We start from the raw sequence: 21878 nt of genomic DNA, 5'->3' as shown, positions 1-21878 counted from the left end.
TGTGTTCATTAAATAAAATAAATTATTTATGATGATTAAAATTGGAGAGCAGCACACAGTGGTCAGCTCCCCTCTGGCTGGTAAGTTGGTTTGCGTCTGTGTGTGCGTGTGCGTGCGTGTGTGTGATGGAAACTTGACACATCATAGAACAGGAAGTTTTGCAGTTGACCTCAGACCCTGAAAAAATAAAGACCTCAGATCTTAAAATAGCTCTTATGTGATAAATATAAATCAGTGACAGTACTTATACCTGCTTGATGAATACTTTATAAATGCATACAAATTTAGTGATTAAATTCTCTCTCTCTCTCTCTCTCTCTCTCTCTCTCTCTCTCTCTTTCTCTCTCTCTCTAAAAAAGAGACAATAATACGGGAATCCTCAGGCTTCGTGTAATCAACCAAAAAATGTAAAATCATTGAATTTGCAATAAACATTAAAAATAAACATTTAAAATGTTTTCAAATGTTAAATCCGTTATTGTTTCCTTTCATTTAGGTACGACATGAGGAAACTTGTGATCTTGAGTAATCATGTGGCTTCGACACACACTGACGCTCTTGCACAGCTCTGCAAAGAAGTGTAAACTCTTTGGGCTATACAGGAAGTAGATATGGCGGAACTTGGAGATGCTGTTTGCGTCACAAGCAAGTTCAGCAGAAGAAGTATGATACACTAGATGAGACAGTCTCTAGGAGCTGGGTCGGAGACAAGACCGAGAGAAATGGAGGAGGACATTAGAAAGAAGGGGATGCTGTATCTACAACAGCAGCGGTTTGGGAAGGTAAGACAGAACATGCTTTACTTACCAGGGGTTTCGAGTTGGGGGAATGTTTAGAGACAAAATCAAAGAACGTGTTCTTTCAGCGTGGATGTTTTTGAGAACAGTAATGGTCTGTCTGTAACTATTGGCATATAGCACAAAATGAAGGCTGTACTAAAAAGGCTTAAATCAACAGGCCTGAGTGCAGGATGTAGCCGCTCCATATCATAAATGACCACAAAATAATGAAACCAATGAATATTGTATAAACCCTTTAGTTGGATGCTTGTCTACTTTTAAATTATATCCAAATCGAAGAGCTTTCTGTTGCAAAATACTACTGGACAGTTACCCGTTCTTTATTTCCCGTGTAACACCCACAATTTTGTATGCGATTGTTTGTAAAATTGCACAGCTGCTGTTCATATTGCAAACAAGTAGATGAAAGAATAAAATATAAAATAATAATAGTAACAAAACGTTGTTGATATGTGTGCAAATTTGGTTACCTACCCAAACATCAAGGTCTCATGGAAAGAAACCAGTAATGTACTCTTGATGTTGAGTAGTAGTGCAATGAAAGCATGTAGATCAGTTCACAAGGCTATTTTCAATTGCTTTTCTTTTTTAAACCTTGGGGAACATATTGAATTGGTTGTTATTTTCATTAATATCCAATACTGAAGACTTGTCAAGGACTGATGGAGATTTGGAGATCAGACATTCACGTCTTCATAAGGGTACAAACGTATGTGTTCTTACAATATGCGTGTTAGTAGTGTTTAGTGTGCCATCAAATTCCAAAGTCAATCAAATGAAAAAGATAAATATGTCATCAAAACAGGGCTTCTGTATTATACATTTGTATTGAGCTTGATGGGCTTGGTCTATCAATTTCAATGAACTGCTTTCACACTGGTTTGAACCACACGTTTGTCGGCAAATACCCCATATCTTTAGAGCAATTACAATAAGAGAGACATTCATGAATCATATTAAGCTCATGGGCAGTGTCATGAACAACTTCATGAACTGTGAACATGATCCACTTTAAAAAGTTCATATTCTCATCTAAAACCATTTTCACTTCATTTTGATTGATGCCACTGATAATATTGTTAGTTCCGCCATATGGGACTACACTAGAGAATTATGGCCTGCTGGAGTCCATTAAAGTGAGCTAATGTTAGCAATAGGATCAGGGCCGTCTCTTTAGGAAACCATAAGGAGAATGTTGCATCTGTAATAGATTAAGTGTTGTTTGAGGCCATGAATTTCTCTGAAAGGGTTGGTAATGTCCGTACCACAGAGATTCTCTGTACAATCTCGTCTTATTATGGGCATTTCCTGAATGAGGAATCTCACACTTTAAATGCTATCACATGATGCACTTGTGATACAACCGCGCTTAGGCACTTGAACCAATGTTAAAGCAGTAACAAATTCTCATCTTTTTCAGTATTCTACATTGACATGTTTTCATATTTTACCTTTGGAATTAGTTTGCTTTTAAGTAAAAAAGTCTTTATTGGTCTTTTCCAATAAAGAAAATGCTGTCTTTATTGTAGGAATTCAGCACTTGGGGTATTTTTATGTGCCTTGAACCACTTCCAGTTTCACTTCCAAAGGTCAAAAACAAGCTAAATTGCAAAAATATTGGTTATACTTTGGAACGCCGACGTTATAAAAACTATATTCGGTTTAATACGGGGAAGCATGGGATAATGTGTGTCAGTGGGTAAGATGTGTCACCCTAGCTGTGGATTATGTCAAGAGCTTACTCGTTTAAATTACTCAGCTTACTGCTTTAAATGTGAGACAAGTTGTCATAAGACCATTTTTCTACAAGTCATATTTTTATGGCTGTAATATGTTAGAGGCTTTCTTCTAATGCTGGTTGATAGTAGACATCCTGAAATATAATAAGGTCCATTAGTTTTATATCTTATTTCTTCATGCCTACAGAACAATGCAAGTAAAAGTGTCACAGTTTACATCACTTTCCATTCTTCTTCTTTCTCTTTCAGAAATGGCGAAAGGTTTGGTCCGTGTTGTACCGCGAGAGCTCCTGCTCTATCTCTCGCCTTGAGTTCTTTGAGTGCAAAGATGGAACTGGCAGCACGCTGGAGAAAGCCAATCGCAAACAGGAAAACAAAAAGGTGAACAACAAACTTAGATTTTCCCTCCACTGCGTACATAAATAAGTTGCGGTGAATCTGAGAGTGATGCAATTCACTGATGTTTCACGGAACACAAACAATCAAACTCTGTGAGGGGTCATGCACATGCCTTGTGTGTGGGTGGACAAGTACAAACAATTTGCAGGAAGTACCATTACTGTCACGTTTTGTTCCTTGTTCCTTGTTCCTTCTTCTTCTTCTGATTTTTAATGGCGGTTGGCAAACAACGTTTTAATGTGCATTACCGCCACCTACTTATAGCCTACTTTACTCACTACTAATTAAATAAATAAATACATAAATATCTAATAAAATTATTAATATTAATACATTATCATTCACATCATTATTAATACAATTTTAATTACAACTAAACTCATATCCTTCTTGTGAGCTCCAGTTTTGTCCAAAAAACTAAATATTGCTCTATTCCCCACATGCCCTGAATTCATTTTTAATGTCCTTCATTTCAAATCTATTTTTTTCTTTACTTAGCCTATCTTTCAGAATCATCCTTTCCTGCTTATATCTACGACAATTAATAATTACATGTTCTAATGTGTCACTTCAATTACACTGCTTACACAACCCAGGTTCATGTTTCCCTATTATTTTAAGCATACTATTTAATCCAGTATGCCCAAATCTCATTCTCGAAATAATGTCGTTCCTTGTTCCTGTTTCATGTATGTCATGTGATCCCTTGTTCAAGTCATGTGATCCTGCCACGTGTTCCCTTGTCATGTTGTCATTGGTTCATTGTTTCATTGTTCACATGTGTCCCTTGTCTAGTCATTAGTCTTGTGTATTTAGCCCTCATGTTTGCGCTGTGTCTTTGTCTAGTATTGAATATTTCATGCAATGTTGTGTAAGTTTATGTTCTTGTTTTGAGTTCCATGCCTTTGTTTTATGTTTGATCATGGTTTGGAATAAATTGCATTTGGGTTTTCACTACTACTTGCTTTCAGTGGTTTTCAGTTGTTACAATTACATATGTTCCCATTTCTGCTATGAAATATGACAAATAAAAATAAAAAATACCCCAAAATACCATCACCCAAAAAAGGGTTGTCAAAAAAATGCTGTCTTCTGCAATTAAAGCATTTGGATGTTGTTTATTTCAGAAAAAATAAAAAAATGTAAAAGAAAATGCTCACACATCAAACCACCCACCCAAATGGCAAATCTGGAGCTTATTTAAATTGTTCTGATGTGTATGACACAGATTCGCCTTGTTAAGTTTTTGTAAGCAGTTAGAAGGCATATTGAGTATATAGGCTGTCCAAAAGTTTGAACTAAAGCACCCCCCTCCCCACACCTCAATTCCCGAGTTTCTTATTGTTCTTTACAGGTGATAAAAATGACCGACTGCATTCGTGTTTCGGAGGCTGATGTCGAAGGCTGTCCACGGGATTGTGGACCCTTTTTGGTGGAGACAACTGAAAAGACGTTTGTTTTCGCCGTTGAGACAGCTGAACTGGAGGATTGGATCCAGAAACTGTGTGAAATCGCATTTCCGGTATTTATCACTGAATTTAAATTGTGCGATTGTCTCTTTCCAGTATTTTTTCCTGTCATAGAAAATTGGTGTAACGGCTCACTTAACACCTGATTGCAATCGTGTTGAGCGGTTACATCAAAGTTTCCAGGTTTTGTCCTCGCTTTTGTTCCTGGCTTTGCAACCACAGTTGTACTCAAACTCTTGTTGCATGGCAGTGTAATCATAGACATTGTATGTCTAACTTCTGCCTTCAGCCAAGGCTAAAGAGGTTGTTATTGCTAAAAGCTTGTCAGCTCCTTACACTAAAATTTCTGCAGACGCAAGGATTCAAATTACAGTGGCTTGCCACTTGCTAGGGATTTTTTGTCACATCAGCAAATGTAAAAGCCCTTCAAAGCTGATCAGAAACTTGCTTGTGACTCACAGTGCTCCTCGTGCTGCTAGTTAATGCTTGTGCAAAGAAGAACAACTGTTCCCATGAATTTTGTCTGATGTGTTTTTTCTATATTTAAAGAAGGGAAGTTGTTTTCATATCTCATTGTACCACATATTTGTGCTGTGGCTGACGGTTTTAGTTCAAATGAAGGAAGTGCATGCCAAGTAACATTGACTTAATGGATTCTGGAGGTACATAAGCTTTAATCGGATAGTTGCAACATGCAGAGCCTTGCTCTAGCCATGAGTCAGAGTAAATGCTTCATGTCATTACATGAACTAAGAAGTAAGTTTGGAGCACTGGGGCCTGTACTCAAAGAGTTAACCGTTACGAAAGGTTCTCCACTTATAACTTCTCATTTTATCACTCACAGCAGTACTGCAGTGTGACCCACCCGATTGTCTGACCTCACACTCTTTCGATTGAGCTAAAATGCTTTTATAAAATTCCTCTCTTTAGTTCCATATCCACTTAAACTACATTTAATAAGGGATAATGTACATCCAGCCGGTTGTTCTCTCAAAATAAACCCCCAACAGGGTGATGAGGGGTCTTGATCAGCCTGAAGGGGGTTTATTTTGAGAGAACAACCACCTGGATGTACATTATCCCACTTATTACATGGCTACTTGCCACATAAGTAAATAATTAGACACAAAATATTGATCTGAGTTTAAATATTTTATTGGCTCTTTAAACGCAAAGCTTCGTGGAGAGAGCAGCTGCAGCGCGGCAAGTTCAAACTAGACGGACATTCAAGAGATACAGTTTACAGTCATACCACTTATTACACAGCATTTCGCCTCATAATTAATTATGGAGATAAGAGATATTGCTGTCAGATTAAACTTTTAAACGGTGTACAAAACAGTAGTCACAAAATGGCAGCAGCGTTTGTATGAAACGAGAGAGAGTATTTGTTTATTTTATAATTCAATATTACGTTGATCGTTCGCTGGTTCCCGTCTCCTTCTTCCCAGAGCCTTGAACATTGTTACACTTTACTTCCTGTACAAGGATGCACCAGAGTCCGAGTGCTTTCACATTCATGCAAACGCAACACACTTCCACAGTGGAACCGAACTTAGGCGGCCTCCTACAGGTAGTCTTGGGTTCGGGACCCCGGTGCGCTCCCGAGTCCACTTGACAGCTTTCACATTGCCTGTTTTTTACGTGAACCATGCCCTGTTTCAAACGAAATCGCAAGTGTGAAAGCACCCTTAGAGGTTTGTTCAAATCCCTAGCCTGGGAAACAATAATAGTGATGCTTGTCAGACAGATCAGTCAGATATGAATTTCAATATATGGGTCAAATCACAATACTGGTCGTGGCTTGTTGGTAAAATGGACAATTAATCGGTATTAACAGACAGAACACCAGTTCTGCAGCATATTGCAGATGTTTTTTTGTTTTGTTTTTAAGAATTGTCATATTAATTCTATAATTAATTAGGACTGTTGTTTAGTCTGTGATTCTGATTAAAATATCTATGTTACCAACTAAACCCTCAATCCCTATTCCCTACATTAGTCCACTAATACAGCAGTGAATGAAAACGAGGGAGTGAATTCGGACGGTCGTTGAGTGCATATTGGCTGTGCAGTCTTTATTGCGGTGCAATGTGGGATTGAATGAGTGCAATCAATAACGTCCACTATGGTTTCGGACACCATTACAAATGGATGTCCCCTCGAATATTGCCCTATATGAGGGTACAGGGGGCGATTTCGGATTCAGCCCTGTATTATGTTTTGACCCATATTGAAATAAACTAATGGGAATGTTGAGATTATGTATGACGTCTCAGTTTCCTCCAGCTTTTTAGCTTTTCCTGAAAAAAGGCTGCTGTCTTTCAGAATTTGAATCTGAAGAGGTGCTACAGAAAGCCAACACTAAAAGCTGTGCTGTGCCCATTGAATGAGGAACACTGTGTGGAATAGAAGCGCTTGATGTAATGCATTTGGGGAAATGAATACGGCTTTATGCTGTGAAGGTTTCTGTCGTGCAACATAATGATCACTTTGGCACAGTTTTGGAGAGTGTTTCTTGGCTCATCATGTGGTTCCTCAACAAAGGCCATTTGTCCAAACCTCATGTGGTGAAGTTAAAGTGCATTTCAGCAAATGCAAAAATAAAAGTGTAAAGAGAATTTCCATAGCACATACCACTGATGACACTTGCAGATAGAGGGCTAACGGTGTGAAAAAAGAGCATATTTTGCTGAGCTGTAATTGTTGTAGTTATAATGGTTCTCAGCTTTTTTATTTAGGACCAAGATTTTATAATGGACAATAAAGTTGTAACCTACATTTAGTTTTTTACTTAAGTTGTGCTTCAGCACTGCTGTCTGATGGTTTGAGGTAATTCCTACGGTTGCCTGTGATCACCACATCAGAGCTGATCAGTAATATTTTAATATAGTTAATATGCTATTATATTTTTTACTGATATTGTGAAGTAGTTTTTATAAGCATATTTTCACTTTTGTTTTTATATTAATTTTAGTTTAATATTTTAGCAAATTTTTATAGCCACATCAGTGGAAATTCTACTCAGTCATTTTTTTTTATTGAGTAGATATTTTTATATTACCGATAGCAGGGTTTCACTATGAGTGTTTTAATGAGAAGAAGGGCATTTGCAGGGAACCTTGTAGTTAGCAAGGTTTGTGGCATTGTGTCTTAATATTAATATTTAGAACATGATAAATATACACAATAAAAGTGTATAAACTAAATGCATATATGAAACATCTATATGATTATTTTGATAGTCTAATTAGTCTTAATTCATTTTTTGTTTTAGCTTTATTTCAGTTAGCAATTTTAATACTTAAACATTTTGAAAACTTTAAGTTGATCTATTATTTCTATTTTATTTTAGCTTTATTTTAATTAAAGGCACAATATGTAAAATTTTTGGTTTAAAATATTCAAATAACACTGGAACTTGTGTACTTACATTATCCCAAATGTTTCCAACAATGTTTAAATGCAGACAAAACAGCACTTTTAACCAGTGTAAAGGCCCAGGTCATTGCGCCACCTGTCAATGACATCATATCTGTGTTACCCTCGATTTCCGTACTTCCGTAGAAACCATGGAAACACCAAATACGCTTTAATATATGATGTGTTTAATTAGACAGGTGAGCAACTGTTTGGATACCTTTATCGACAGAAAATAATCTGCCAGGTAACATTAATCATTGTTATATAGCTCAACACGGTTAGTCTTATTGTTTGAATCTAATATTTTCTTGATTTACCGTAAGTAATATGTTTGTGTCCCATGAGAGTGTACTCTGTGTACCTCAGAGACAATGCCATTTTGTCAAGTGGCTAACGTAATCAGAGAGAGCTTTATTTGTAATAACAGTAATACAGCATTTTCTCCACCATACAATATATTTTAAAATCAATTGCATTCCATTTAGCAACACAAGTCAGCGTTGCAAGTGGCTTTGCATGTTCGTGGTATTACCCGTGGATTTTACTGTTATCAGGCAGTTCTTGTATATCGCGTACTCTTTGTCGATTTTGTTTGTCCCATCAATGGTATAAAAGCCGAAGTGGGTCCAGACTTTGGACTTAAACGTGGCTGGGGAATCTATTATTTTACTCACACTGCTGTCCGCCATCCCGTTAAAAAACTATTTTTCTTAGGCTAGTTAACTTATGTTCACGTTTCCCTCATTCATATTTTGAGCGCCACCTCGAGGAGCCAAGAAATAGCAACGCTGGGAGCAGGGAAATCTATTTAGAGTGCCATATGTTATTAATTAAAATATCAATATTTGCCGCCAGCATATTGATTCTCGTATCGCACGGAGAAGGACAACGATATATTGCCCTATCAATATTTTATCCCACTATCTGCACGTATTGTAGTATGATTGTTTTGACCAAGTAAAACAGCTCTGCATTTCCCCACAATTTGAATTCATCAGATAAAGTGGCCTGTATGAGTAGTAATTCAGAACTTACGGCTGTTTCATTAGAATGAAATTAAAATAACGTGAATTTAAGTGATCAAACATAACTGTAACAAAGTTTAAGTTCTGGAAAGAAGAAGCATTCGCTCCAGCGGCCTTGTTCCACTACCAAGGCTCTCGGCCTCACCCTGCTTCATACCACAGTAACATTAATAAAACTTCATTACATTAGCTCATCCGTGAACATTATTCAACAAAGGCTCATTGGAAAAACCTACCTGTGGCAACATTTTTGCAAAACGCCAAAAACTTACACTATACGTACATATCACTGCAGTTTCCAACAGAAATGAACTCTAGAGGCAGTAAAACAGCAAGAACTTTTAATCGTTTTCACACACAATAATGATTACAGGGCAGATTATGGATTAATAAAGACTTGTTTTCATGCGGCACCTTGCACAATATAATGTTATAACCTCAAAACATTTTTTTACCATAGTGCATGATTTGTAAACAAATATATTTTGGAGTTTGAATCACTTAACCAGCTCCATATGTTTCGGTTTTACTGGCGTACTAAGCTTGCTCGGTATTGCTTTCCATCGGCTGTGGAGGTAAAGATGACAGCTCCCATGAGTCCACGCTCATTCACGGCATCATCAAGCTACGTCTTTGTTATTGTTTTGAATAAGTGACCTTTAGCGGCGAAACTTACATACTGTGCCTTTAACAAAAATGCTTTCAATAGATTTATTTTTAGTGACTGATAACACTGGAGCAGATCTGTCATTCTACACCAAAATCCCCTAGACAAAAAGACACACTGTATATGCTAAATATATTTGTCTGAACAAGCAAGTAAAATCACCATAGTAGCCGATTCTTCTTTTCTGTGTTTTTGGACATAACACTAAAATCCAGGTACAAATGATGCAAACATTAAGGGCTGGTTTCACAGACAGGGCTTAGACTAAGCCAGGATTAGGCCTTAGTTCAATTAGGACATTTAAGTATAGCTTTTATAAACATGCCTTAGAAAAGGTTGAGACAAAACAATGGCAGTGACATATTTTATGTCAGTGCAAGTTGCTTTCAGTTAAAACAGACATGCATTTTAGTCTGGGACTAGACTTAAGCCTTGTCTGTGAAACAAGGGGAGAATTTCCTACCAAATCCGATGAGACCAATCAAACTATAAATCATTGATATAGACTTATAATTTATGTGTGATGCCTGTTATAAACTGCCGTATATTTGGGTTCATTGTAGATGAGCTGGACAGAGAGAGGAGCAGTGAAAGGAAACAGTTTACATGGTGAATTTGATGATGTAACAATGGCGGACAACACCCTCTACTGCAGCAGAGAAACTGGTAAGAAAGTGTACAGAATGTACAAAAACACAATAGTTGTTTTGGAATTATTTTGTTTAGTAATTTTATGACCGAACACACTACTAAAGTCACCAAAGGAGTTACATGTGGCACTGCTCTGATGGAGGAGCTGGTAAAGTACCTTAAAAGGTCACACAGCCAGCTCATCTGCTAGTTCTGTGAAAAAAGACATGCAGAAAGTCAATCTCATGGCAAGAACAGAGGTCATTTCTAACCGATTAGGTGCACCTTTTGTACACATCTGACATGCTTATGAGATTGGCTTGTTCTCTAGTCTGACACCTCTAGTTTATTTTGTGCTGTGAACATCGTGAACCAAGAGCTAACTTCTTCATTCCTCTATTACGTAGTGGAAAGTTGTGGCTCATCTTTGTTCACTTGTGGTGGAAAGAAACACAAGTGTCCGCCTTGTTTTGCAGATTGACCACCTATCTTTGTAAATGTGCAATATCCTGCTGTTCTCAAAGATGGTTCAGTACCCTATTTGACTTCCTTTACATCCGGTTTTATTTTTATTTCTTCATTAATGATGGGTAAGTGCTGTTTTTTATGGTTAATTTAGTCTTCCGTGTCATTTGGAACATTATTTTGGCTCTTTTGCAATTACACAAAACAACAGCACTTTTTCTACAACAGGTGTGTCTCATTGTGACTGTGCATATTTTCTCCTTAATACGTCAAAGCTGTGTCTGATTCAGAATCAGCTGATGTCCTCAATCAAATTATAGTCCTTATTTTAAAATGTTGCAATGTTTGAGGATGTAACCATGTACAGTAAATACAGCGAGGTCCAAATGTATGTTTATATAAACTACAAAGTTTGTACTTAGTACTATGTACATTTTTATTTGATCCAAAAATACAGAAAAACAGTGATATTGTGAAATATTATAACAATTTAAAATAACAGATTTTTATTTGAATATATTTTAAAATGTGACTTATTCCTGTGATGGCAAAGCTGATTTTTTTAGCATTAATACTCCGGTCTTCAGTGTCACATGATCCTTCAGAAATCATTCTAATATTCTGATTTGCTGCTCAAGAAACATTTCTTATTATTACCAAAGTTGAAAACGGTAGCTGCCTATATTTTTTTTTTTGGTATCGCTTTAGATTACAGCCCGGAAAGTACTGCATAATTAAGTCGAAATGACGGCGTAACTTTTGGTAATTATAGTGTACCTATAAAGTATTTACAAGTAAGGAAGGAATCAATATGTAACATTTTGGGATTAAAGGGGTAACAACCAGGAGAATTAACAAATTATTTATACTGTTAGTATTTTAGAACCAAGGGGTATTTATTCTACAATTATGATAGGGCCTACAACAATCTTACATTTGGGAGCAATTAAGTGAGAACATACACTGCGTACCATTTTTTTATTTTTTTTTATAATAGTGTACCAATACATACTGTATAGGCTTTTTAGAAAGATGTTTTAGTTTGGGCTTACATGTTTCAAGGCAAGTAAGTAAAACTATTGCAAAAATGTTTTTTTAAATACTGGGGAAATATACTCTTGTCCCATGTAGTTACAGGGTTGCATATGTTACACTTACCCTGTAACTACATGGAACAAGAGTATATCTCCCCAGTATTTAAGCAAACGTTGCAATAGTTTTAGTTTTCAGTGCACTTTTGTTAAAAACAATTACTGTATAAATGCACAGATATGTACCCTGTAATAATAAAAAAAAAGCCTATATGTATTTGGTACACTATTATTACAAAAAGGTACACAGTGTATGTTCTCGCTAAATTGCTCCCAAATACTTAGTTTAAATACTTACAGTATAAATAATTTGTTAATTCTCCTGGTTGTTACCCATTTATTCCCAAAACTTTACGTATTGTTCCCTTATACTAATATGTAAGTACTTTATAGGTACACTATAATTACCGGAAGTTACACTGTAAAACGTTTTAATTACAAAGTACTTTGTGGGCTGTAATCTAGAGCGTTACCATTTTTAAACAATTTATTATTATAAAATGCCCCAGCTCAAGTAGCATGAGGCTGAACTTGAACTCTCCATTAAACTCTCTGCATTTTCTTCTGTCGTGCTACTTGTTTCTTCTTCCATCTGTTCAATTAAAGTGAGAAAATTGAAAAAGAGGCCAACAGACAAATCCATAACAACAAAATAACCAAAACACATCCCTTAAGACAGAAAAGACAGATAAAAGTCCTCAGTGGACATGTTTCATATTGTGGCTCTCAGCAAGATGACAGTCAAGAGGGGAAGTGGAAGTGCAAAAACACGCATCACTGATGCAGTGCAGGTGCCAGCCAGTCGAATTTCAGCGGTATTTAAATACAACCCTGACTGTTAAAGCTCGGTTGATTATGTTACTATATGTGGCCGCAAATAGTGCTTAAATGATCTAATGATCCCTATGTCTGTCTGAGCTTCAGCGTTCTGTTGCTTTTTCCTCTTTAGGAATATATCAGGCTTGGGGGAGTTTCAGATTCAGGTTGTTCTGTCAAGCGACAGCAGGGTAAAGGGGTGCACAAGGAATTAGATGATCAGAAGGGAACTGTAAAACTACAGCTTTATGTACAGTACACACAAATGTTTATGTCAGGATTCACCATTTTTAGAACAAACACAATTGAGCTATTAATGAATCAATTCAAATAAATTATAAGTGAGACTAAAATAACTGTAAACCACATCAAGTAGTAGCAGATCTAATAACATCTGAAACCACATGCCAGATTCGAAAACAGTAATTGGAGCTCAGAAAATAATGTGGTTTACTATCACAACTTGACTACGGCAATTTATTTCTGATCTCAGATTCAACACATTGGCGCATTCATTTACACTATTAGTTAATACTAGGTGTTTATAGGGAATTAATCCACAGTGACGTATTTAATAATAGCAATTCATATATGTGACCTTGGATCACAAAACCAGTCATAAGTCGCACGGGTATATTTGTGGCAATAGCCAACAATACATTGTATGGGTCAAAATTATTGATTTTTCTTTTATGCCAAATATCATTAGGATATTAAGTAAAGATCATGTTCCATGAAGATATTTAGTACATTTCCTACCGTAAAGATATAAAACATTTATTTTTGTGAGTGAATGCAGCACAATCGCGAACATAAATGGACAACTTTAAAGGAAAGTTGTATCTCGGCCAAATATTGTCCTATACTAACAAACCATACATCAATGGAAAGCGTATTTATTCAGGTTTCAGATGTATAAATCTCAATGTAAAAATAAAATTACCCATGTGACTGGTTTTGTCATCCAGGTCACATATGACTTAAACTCTTAATCAGATTTATTAGTAGGTGATGCAGCAATCATTAATGAAGGGTTTAGTTCTTCATGAGTCATACAATAACTCAAGATTATCTGTGCATTAGTTAAGCGTGAATTAATGCATATTAGTGCGCCATTGTAAAGTGTTACCAATATTTTTGTTGTTGTTGTTGAAAGAAGTCTGTTGTGCTCATCAAAGCTGCATTTATTTGATCAAAAATACAGTAAAAAACTGTAATATTGTGAAATATTACCATTTAAAATAACTGTTTATACTTTTGTATTTTGAAACAAATTTATTCATGTAATCACAAAGCAAAATTTTCAGCATCATAGACTGGAGTCTTCAGTGTCACACGATCCTTCAGATATCATTCTAATATGCAGATTTGCTGCTCAAGAAACATTTCTTATTATTACCAATGTTGGAAACAGTTGTCTTGCTTAATATTTTTGTTGTTGAATGTGAAAGATGTCCCAGAATGTGGAAAACGTGATTCATTTTTTCAGGATTTCAACTCAAAAGTTCACAAGAAGAGCATAAAAAAAATAATTGTTGATAACATTATAAATGTTAAATGTGAGTTAAATATAAGGTAATCTACTGAAAAAAAAAAAATCTCACCAACCCCAAGACCATCATATTTATCCCCTGAGAAACCTTTGAGTTGTTTGCAATCGAACGCAACGTTTCTTGGGGGAATGCAATAGTTTTTGCAGGGCAATGGAAAAGTTTTGCAAGTGAACCTATAGGGGCTCCATAAAAAATAGTGCTTGAGTCGCAAAATATTCTATTTAAAGGCCTCGTTTACACTGTCAGTGACCCAATTCCGATTTTTTGCTCATATGTGACACAGATCGGTTCTATGACGGTGTAAACAGGAAAAAAACCCTGCATGCATTCGGATATTTCGAGTTCGGTTTCAGGCCTCATTTATATTGGAAATAAATCAGATACAAATCAGATATGTGATTTCATGTAAACGGGCAGATCGGATTTTCTGAGGCATTAGGCAACGTCTCCGTGGTTTAATGACTAGAGCAATCTCAACGTGCATCTGCAAAGGGACGGATGGCCCAATGAAACGTTGTGTCGTCGTAGGAGAGGAATGTGGACAAACGTTGACACAACATATCAAAGGTTGGCTTGCTCATCCTAAAATTTCGGACACACTGCTCCTTCGTTAAAGCCCGCCACAATGTGCTCACACCATTCCTGAGAACTCTCTCGCACACAATAATTGAAGTATATGCGCAATGATACAATGATGATGGCCCTTTCCGTCCTCCTCCGCCTCAAAATCATGGTGATGTTTGGCATCGGCTATATCGCAAAGCTAGCATCAAGCATATTTCACGTTTGTCCATCTGTGCAAGAACCCCCTTTAAGCATGCACGATGTTTCAGATAGTATGGCAAGTGTGGGTCACAACTGAAAGAACGTGTAAACGGACGGTCGGAAAAATCGGATATAGGCAACAAATCAGAATCGGGCATCAAGACCTGCAGTGTAAACGAGGCCTTAGATTAGGAAGGGGTTCCTGTGGCTGGTTGAAACCTTATGCTTGACTAGTAGCCACTGGCTAGTGACCTTCTACTAGCAAAGGATGCCACAGGAAATCCTACATCTCAGCTGATAAAGTTCTCTGTTTATGCCGCTTTACATTGAAAATGACATTTAGACCCCACTCTAAATACTTACATGAAATGTGTGTTGTTGAATAGAACACAGAACTTCCTGAACATAACTCACACCTGGAGGGAGAATGAGATAAAGTGTATGAGAATGTTATGCAAATGAGGTCATGTGGAAAGTGAGGTGGAAATGGGGGGTGGTTCAACCACAAAACAGTTGCCATAAATTTGGTGCAATGCCAAGTGTAAAGCAATAGAAAGAGAGAATCTTGCATATGAATCTTACCACTTGTTGCTCATGACAACAGGATGTAAATGTGGAAATGCATCTCGTTACATTTTTACACTAGTCTGTGTACACTGTGGCTTTTTTTGTTTTGTTCTTTTGCAGGAAGTCTCATTTTTTCATTTGTTGAGAAGTGTGGAATGTTCGCTTCTGTTCTGACAGCTGCAAACAGAAGCTAGCATTGTCTTTGCAAAGGCACACTTCCTCTCAATGAAGTTTGACTGTGGCTGGAGTAGCCACAATTTTCAAACGGAAAAAGATACCTCCAAACCACATCACACTCTTTGTCTTTCTCTCCTTCTTCCCCTTTCTAGTATATTTATCAAAAGAGTTATTTAGTCCTTTGTAGCTATGGCATAAAGTAATACTTGTAGCTGTATCTCAGGCGACCGGAGGTCAAATCACAGCTGGAGTTCCCTCCTGTTGTTACCTCTCTTGTCTATAATGTCCTATCCAATAAAAGCCAAACAAATTCAGTACTTTAAAGTTACTTAAAAACTTTAAAGGCACAAAGAAATCTTGCCATGTTATGGTGAATTGTGAAAAATGTCCTGGGACATACAGTTACAAGAATAAATTTATTGACAAAACACTGTAACATGCGATTGGGTGGTTGTTAAAGTTTTATTTTATTATATTAAGGTCACTGTCTCATTCACTAATAATTGCATGGATTATTTGTATTTATACGCACAGGAGAACTTCTCATGAACATTTTTGCCTATAATTCACAACACGCGTGTATTGTTCTTAACATGGATTTGTTCTTAACCTCATTCTAAGGGATCGTTTACACGATTCTATTTCAACTAACAATGAAAAAACATATTTTGAAAAATAAAATAAAAAATACAGTCAAAAGTGCACATTTTGAAAACAATCCTATTATCGTCTCCGTTTAAACTACAAAAACGCAAATTTGTGAAATTGATGACAGCATGCACATGCGTATTAAGTGTTTAGTCTAAAGGTGCATGCTGTTTCTTTACAAAGTGATATCGCCAACTACTTATGACATGCATAATACAGCATTTTTAGTCATTTTTGCAGATCTGTGCAGTGAACAGGAAAAACTGTAACCAGGATAACGCTCAGAGTTGCAGTGCAACAAGACTTTGCAATGAGAGACTGAATAAACAAGGCTTGTATAGGCAGAGTTAACAAGGGTAATGGGAAACAGGTGGTAATAATCAGAACATAATGAGTCTGGGCAAAGGTTTATGGGAAATGTAGTTCATGATGGAATGGCAAAGGACAAGGGAGGAGTGCTCTCTGGTGGAAATCAAGGGCATTCCAGCTGGTGGATGTAACAAACAAGAATGAAACCCAAAAATTGTTTATTTTATTTAGATATTTTTATTTTATTTTAATTTAAGTGATAATTAAATAACAATGTTAGGGTAGATTTAAAGGATTAGTTCACTTCAGAATGAGAATTTCCTAATAATTTACTCACCCCTACTTAATCCAAGATATTCATGTCTTTCTTTCTTCAGTCGAAAAGAAATTACTTTTTTTGAGGAAAACATTCCAGGATTTTTCTCCATAAAGTGGACTTCAACGGTTATCAACGGGTTTAATTGTCCAAATTGCAGTTTCAATGCTCAAGTGAGCATCTTGCACTAGCTGTGATGCGCCACACATTACATAATCATGTTGAAAGGTCACGTGTGACGTAGCAAGATGAGCATTTGTGGTTAAAAAGTATATAGGCTATATATATTTACAGACCCTTTCCAAAAAATTAGAATATCATGGAAAAGTTTATTTATTTCCATAATTCCATTCAAAACGTTAAACTTCCATAGATTCAGGGCCCACAACTTAAACGATTTCAAGTATTTAGTTGTTTATTTGTACATAATTTGGGCTTCCAGCTTCCAAACCCACGAAAACAGGATTTAAAAAAATTAGAATATTACATGAAATCACACAGTAATTACACAGTGATACCATGGTCATTGAACCAGGTTTTGGTTATTTTGGCAGTGTGGGCAGGTGCAAATCCTGCTGGAAAATGAAGTCAGCATGAAGTGCTCTGAAAATGTCCTGGTAGACGGCTGCGTTGACTCTGGATTTAATAAATATATATATAAATACAAATCAAATATATATATATTATGTTTTTTTTTGGTTTTTTTTATGACCGATCGTTTCGCTAGATATTACCCTTATTCCTCGGCTGGGATCGTGTAGATCCCTTTGAAGCTGCTTTGAATCAGCAATTTGGACCTTCAACCCGTTGATAACCATCGAAGTCCACTATATTTCTTTTCGACTGAAGAAAAAAAGACTTATCAGGATTATCAGGAAATTTCAATTCTGAAGTGAATTAATCCTTTAACTACTGATATGAAACACTATAGTAACAGGTCCCATTAGTCAATATTAGTTAATGCATGAACTAACAACGAGCAATGCATTTGTTACAGTATTTATAAGCTTTGTTTACATTAGTTAATAAAATACAATTGTCCATTGTTAGTTCATGTTAGCTCAGGTCCATTAAATAATATGAACAGATACAACTTTTGATAATAATAATGTATTATTAAATGTTTACATTAAAACATTAGCTAAAATGAATAAATGCTTAATAAGTCATTTTAATTGTTAACTATGTTAACTAATGTTAACAAGTGAAACCTTATTGTAAAGTGTTACCAATACTATTAAAGCAGACTTTGAGAAACATCCACATTTACAATAAATGAATGCAGAGCCTATTAATTAATAGTCCACACTTTTGGCCTGACTATTTTTGGACTGAATAGCATAAGCAGAAAATCTCCTTTTGACACTTCACCTCAGGAAATTAATGGAGTCTCATCACCCATCTCGGCTCCCGTGTAGAAAAACATCTGCATGGCGAGCCCTCTATTAGACAATCCCTCTGGAGAAGCAGCAGAATCCTGCGCGCCACAGAGTTCACCCTAGGTCAGCAGTAACGAATGGGGTGTTGACCTTTCTCAGCAGAGAATATCTAATAAGGTGCTTGTTTCTCAGCAGCCATGTGCTAAATCTGTACAAAAACAATTATATTGGGTATATTGTTTCATCAAAAGAAATCTGCTTTGGATTATTGTACATATGTGAGAATGTAACCTCTGATACATACAATCTGCTTGCAAAAAGAGTTGAAAACAGGTAAAAACCCCACCAGTCGACTAATACTCAACTAACATGCTATTTAGAGTTAGTAGGTGCAACGTTACTTATAGTCAACAGAATGTGTTAAAGGGACCATCAAAATAAAATGAAATCCAATCTTTTATTTGGAAGATATATGGCAACGAGACTCATAAGCCTTCAGGAGGCCACATGTGTGCTGAATCCACTGTTTTACATCTGAGAGTATCTTTGAGTGTAAAGCGGCTATTACTGTTTACATTGTGTTCTTTTGGCACGTTGTTAATATAAAGCTTCTCCTCCCTGTTGTCTTCAGCAATGAAAGATTTTAAGGTGACAGTGCGGCGCACGGAGGCTTCTGACAGATGCAGCCTGAAAGGAGTAGTGCTGCTACGGACTGATTCTGATAGCCTTCTTCTGAAAGAACCTAAGACAGGAGAGGTTCTCTACGCCTGGCCCTACCGTTTCCTCCGCAGGTTCGGACGAGACAAGGTATGGCTTTCACAGTGACCTGCGGTCAGTCATTTAATGATAGTGAGGCAAGCAGGGAGGGTGATCTCTGTGTGAGTCCAGTATAGTGATGATACTGGAAAAAGACACTGTCCTTTAGACAAGATGTTAAAGTGATGTCAACAGACTAAGCTAGTTTGCTGGTCTCTGTTGCCTGGTTTAAGAGGGGTTTAGACACTTTTTATTTGGTCAGCCTGGGAGACCATGTTAAGCCATCTAAGTCTAACATACCACAATAGGCCAGTTTAAGCTGAATGATTTTTTTTATTTTTTATATACGTTATAAACCATCACTAGCAATCATATCTTTATCAGTCAGTAAAGCTATAAAAGTACAAAGTTTTATTTATTTATGTTTTATTAATGCTTTTATTTAGCAAGGATGCATTGAATTAATCAAAAGTGATAGTGAAGACATTTATAATGTTACAAAATATTTATATTTCTAATAAATGCTGATGTTTTAATCCTTCCTTTTATCAAATTATTTTGTTTTTTAACATTGATAATAATAATAAATGTTTCTTGAGCAGCAAATTACAATTTTCTTAAGATTTGCTACAGATTTAAGGATAAATATTTCAAAATACTTTACAGTTTTTATAGTATTTTTGATCAAATAAATGCAGCCTTAGCGATCATAAGAGAAATATATAAAAAAAATATCATGCATTGCTTTTGAGAATTAAATTCTAAAAAAAATTGTCATTTCAACTTAAATTACATTAAACTGACAAAAAAAAAAAAAAGTTGAATCTCGAATAACTTTAAAAAGTAACGTTTAAAATGGCTTCACTTATTTTGATGAGTTGAAGTAATGAAGAAAACAAAAACATTATTGTCATGACGTATTGACCATGTCATTTTTTGCAGTGTATTTACTACTAATTTGACTTCTAATTACACATATAATTTCTCAATAAACAGGCAACATTCTCCTTTGAGGCTGGGCGAAGATGCGACTCTGGGGAAGGCAACTTTGAGTTCGACACAAAACAAGGCAACGCCATCTTCCAATCCGTAGAGGCCGCCATCAATCTACACAGAGTCCATTTACCTGTGAAGCAGATAGCAAGTGTGGAGCGAGATCCCATGTCCTCTTCACCTCGAATGAGAGCTGAAGAGTCGTCTGTCTACAGTATGGTGACTGAGGGAGCAATCAGAGATGGTCTCAAACAACCCCAGAACCCTCAGCTTTCCAGACTTGAAGCCCCTACAGACAAGCTTCTGACAGGGGTCAAGAGTCTGAACCTGGACACCAGGCCTCCGCCACGTAAGAACCAAGTCAAGAACTTCCGCAGCTGTCCCTTGGCCAACACAGAGGATGAGATGTATTCCCGGGCCATGGCGCCGGCGCCGGATCCAGATCGGGGAAGTCCAGGGGAGAAGAGAGAACCAAAAGACAGACGTTCCACGTGCTCCAACCCCGAGGACTCAGACTACTCGCTGCCCTTTGACATCATTGCCAAGAATGTTATGGTAGACATTTTGTCCGCATCAAACCCTCCACCCTCTTTAGTAGAACCCAGTTGTGAAAATGACAAGAAAGGCAACGTAGAGAACACAGAACCGCTTTATGACATTATAGATGAAACTGCTATCAGAACCCGTTTCACGAACAAAAAAACAAAATCGTACAAAATGGAGCACATCTATGATGAACCGGAAGGTTGCGGTGTGGCCCCAAGTGGGCCTCCATCTCTCTATGATGAACCGGAGGAGGTCAAAGGTCACGCTTGGAAGATGTTGGGGACAGTAATGGACCCGAGTGGTCACGAGTACCCGTACAACGCTTCTGTCGATGACTACGCGGTTCCTAAACCTCCCAGAAGAGCCTTGCTGTCAAAGCAAAAGGACAGTGAGGAAGAAGAGGGTTCACCATATGATAACATCATGGTGAAAGTAACGCAAAAAAATAACTAAGAACTGCTTCAGAATCTTATATATGAGAACCATAATGATTGGTGATGCTCAGTTACGTGGCATCACCACTACAGAGGACAATGAAGTGTGCGAATGGATAAATGAATGAATGCAATATTTAATCAATTAATATGCTAAATGGATAATAGTTATCAGAGTGCTTTACTGTTCTCCAAAAAGCTTTGATCCATGGAAGCTTGTTTCCACAGGGGGAAAAATAAAAAAAGTAATTGCAACAATTCAAACTTTTTTTTTGGAATTGCAAGTTAATATCTCACAATATTGACTTCATAACTCGCAATTGTGAGTTTAGATATAAGATATAAAATTGCAATTTTGATTATTTATCGAACTTAGGCTTTATAACTCACAATTCTGACTTGAATTGTGAGATATAAACTCGCAATTTTGACTTAAATACGTTATCAAATTCCAAGCTTATAACACACAATTCTGCTTTTTTTTTCTTCTGAATTGTGTGATATAAACTCGGAATTGCGAAAAAAGAAAAAAGAAAGTCAACTGTGAGATGAAGTTATGAAGTCAGAACTGCGAGATAGAAATTTGCAATTGTCAGAATTGTGAATTGATATCTCACAATCCATACTTTATAACTCGCAAGTTTATAAATTAATTGCAAGTTTATATATTTTTCAACTCTGAGAAAAAAGTCAGAATTGTGTGACAAAAAGTCGCAATTACCTCCAGAGCAAAACCCTGAATCTTATGCGCTAATCGCCCACAAACCAGTTTAACAAATAACTGCGCTAAAATGGAGCTGTCTCAGGAATGTTTAAACTGTCATTCTTTTAATCACAGACACACTCCTTTTTATGTAAATTAGACTCGTTATAGCACATTATTCACAAATGGCATTTGTCAGTGCGATAAA

General features: G+C 36.6%; 1 protein-coding gene across 1 annotated transcript; it reads left to right on the top strand.

Moving 5' to 3' along the window:
• Positions 1–627: 627 nt before the first annotated feature.
• dok2 (docking protein 2) lies at positions 628–21541 on the top strand (the record flags this gene model as incomplete). The annotated part of the gene is given in 8 exon segments (XM_084390367.1): positions 628–666; positions 668–721; positions 723–782; positions 2789–2920; positions 4293–4460; positions 10086–10188; positions 18870–19045; positions 19991–21541. Coding segments are annotated over 8 exon segments (1728 nt in total). The 3' UTR covers positions 20987–21541.
• Between the last annotated feature and the right edge of the window lie 337 nt (positions 21542–21878).

The sequence above is a fragment of the Rutilus rutilus genome (genome assembly GCF_951802725.1).
Source record: "Rutilus rutilus genome assembly, chromosome: 19".
In the NCBI taxonomy this organism is placed as follows: domain Eukaryota; kingdom Metazoa; phylum Chordata; class Actinopteri; order Cypriniformes; family Leuciscidae; genus Rutilus; species Rutilus rutilus.
The sequence above is the reverse complement of the archived record's forward strand: the minus strand, read 5'-3'. Positions and strand labels throughout refer to the sequence as shown.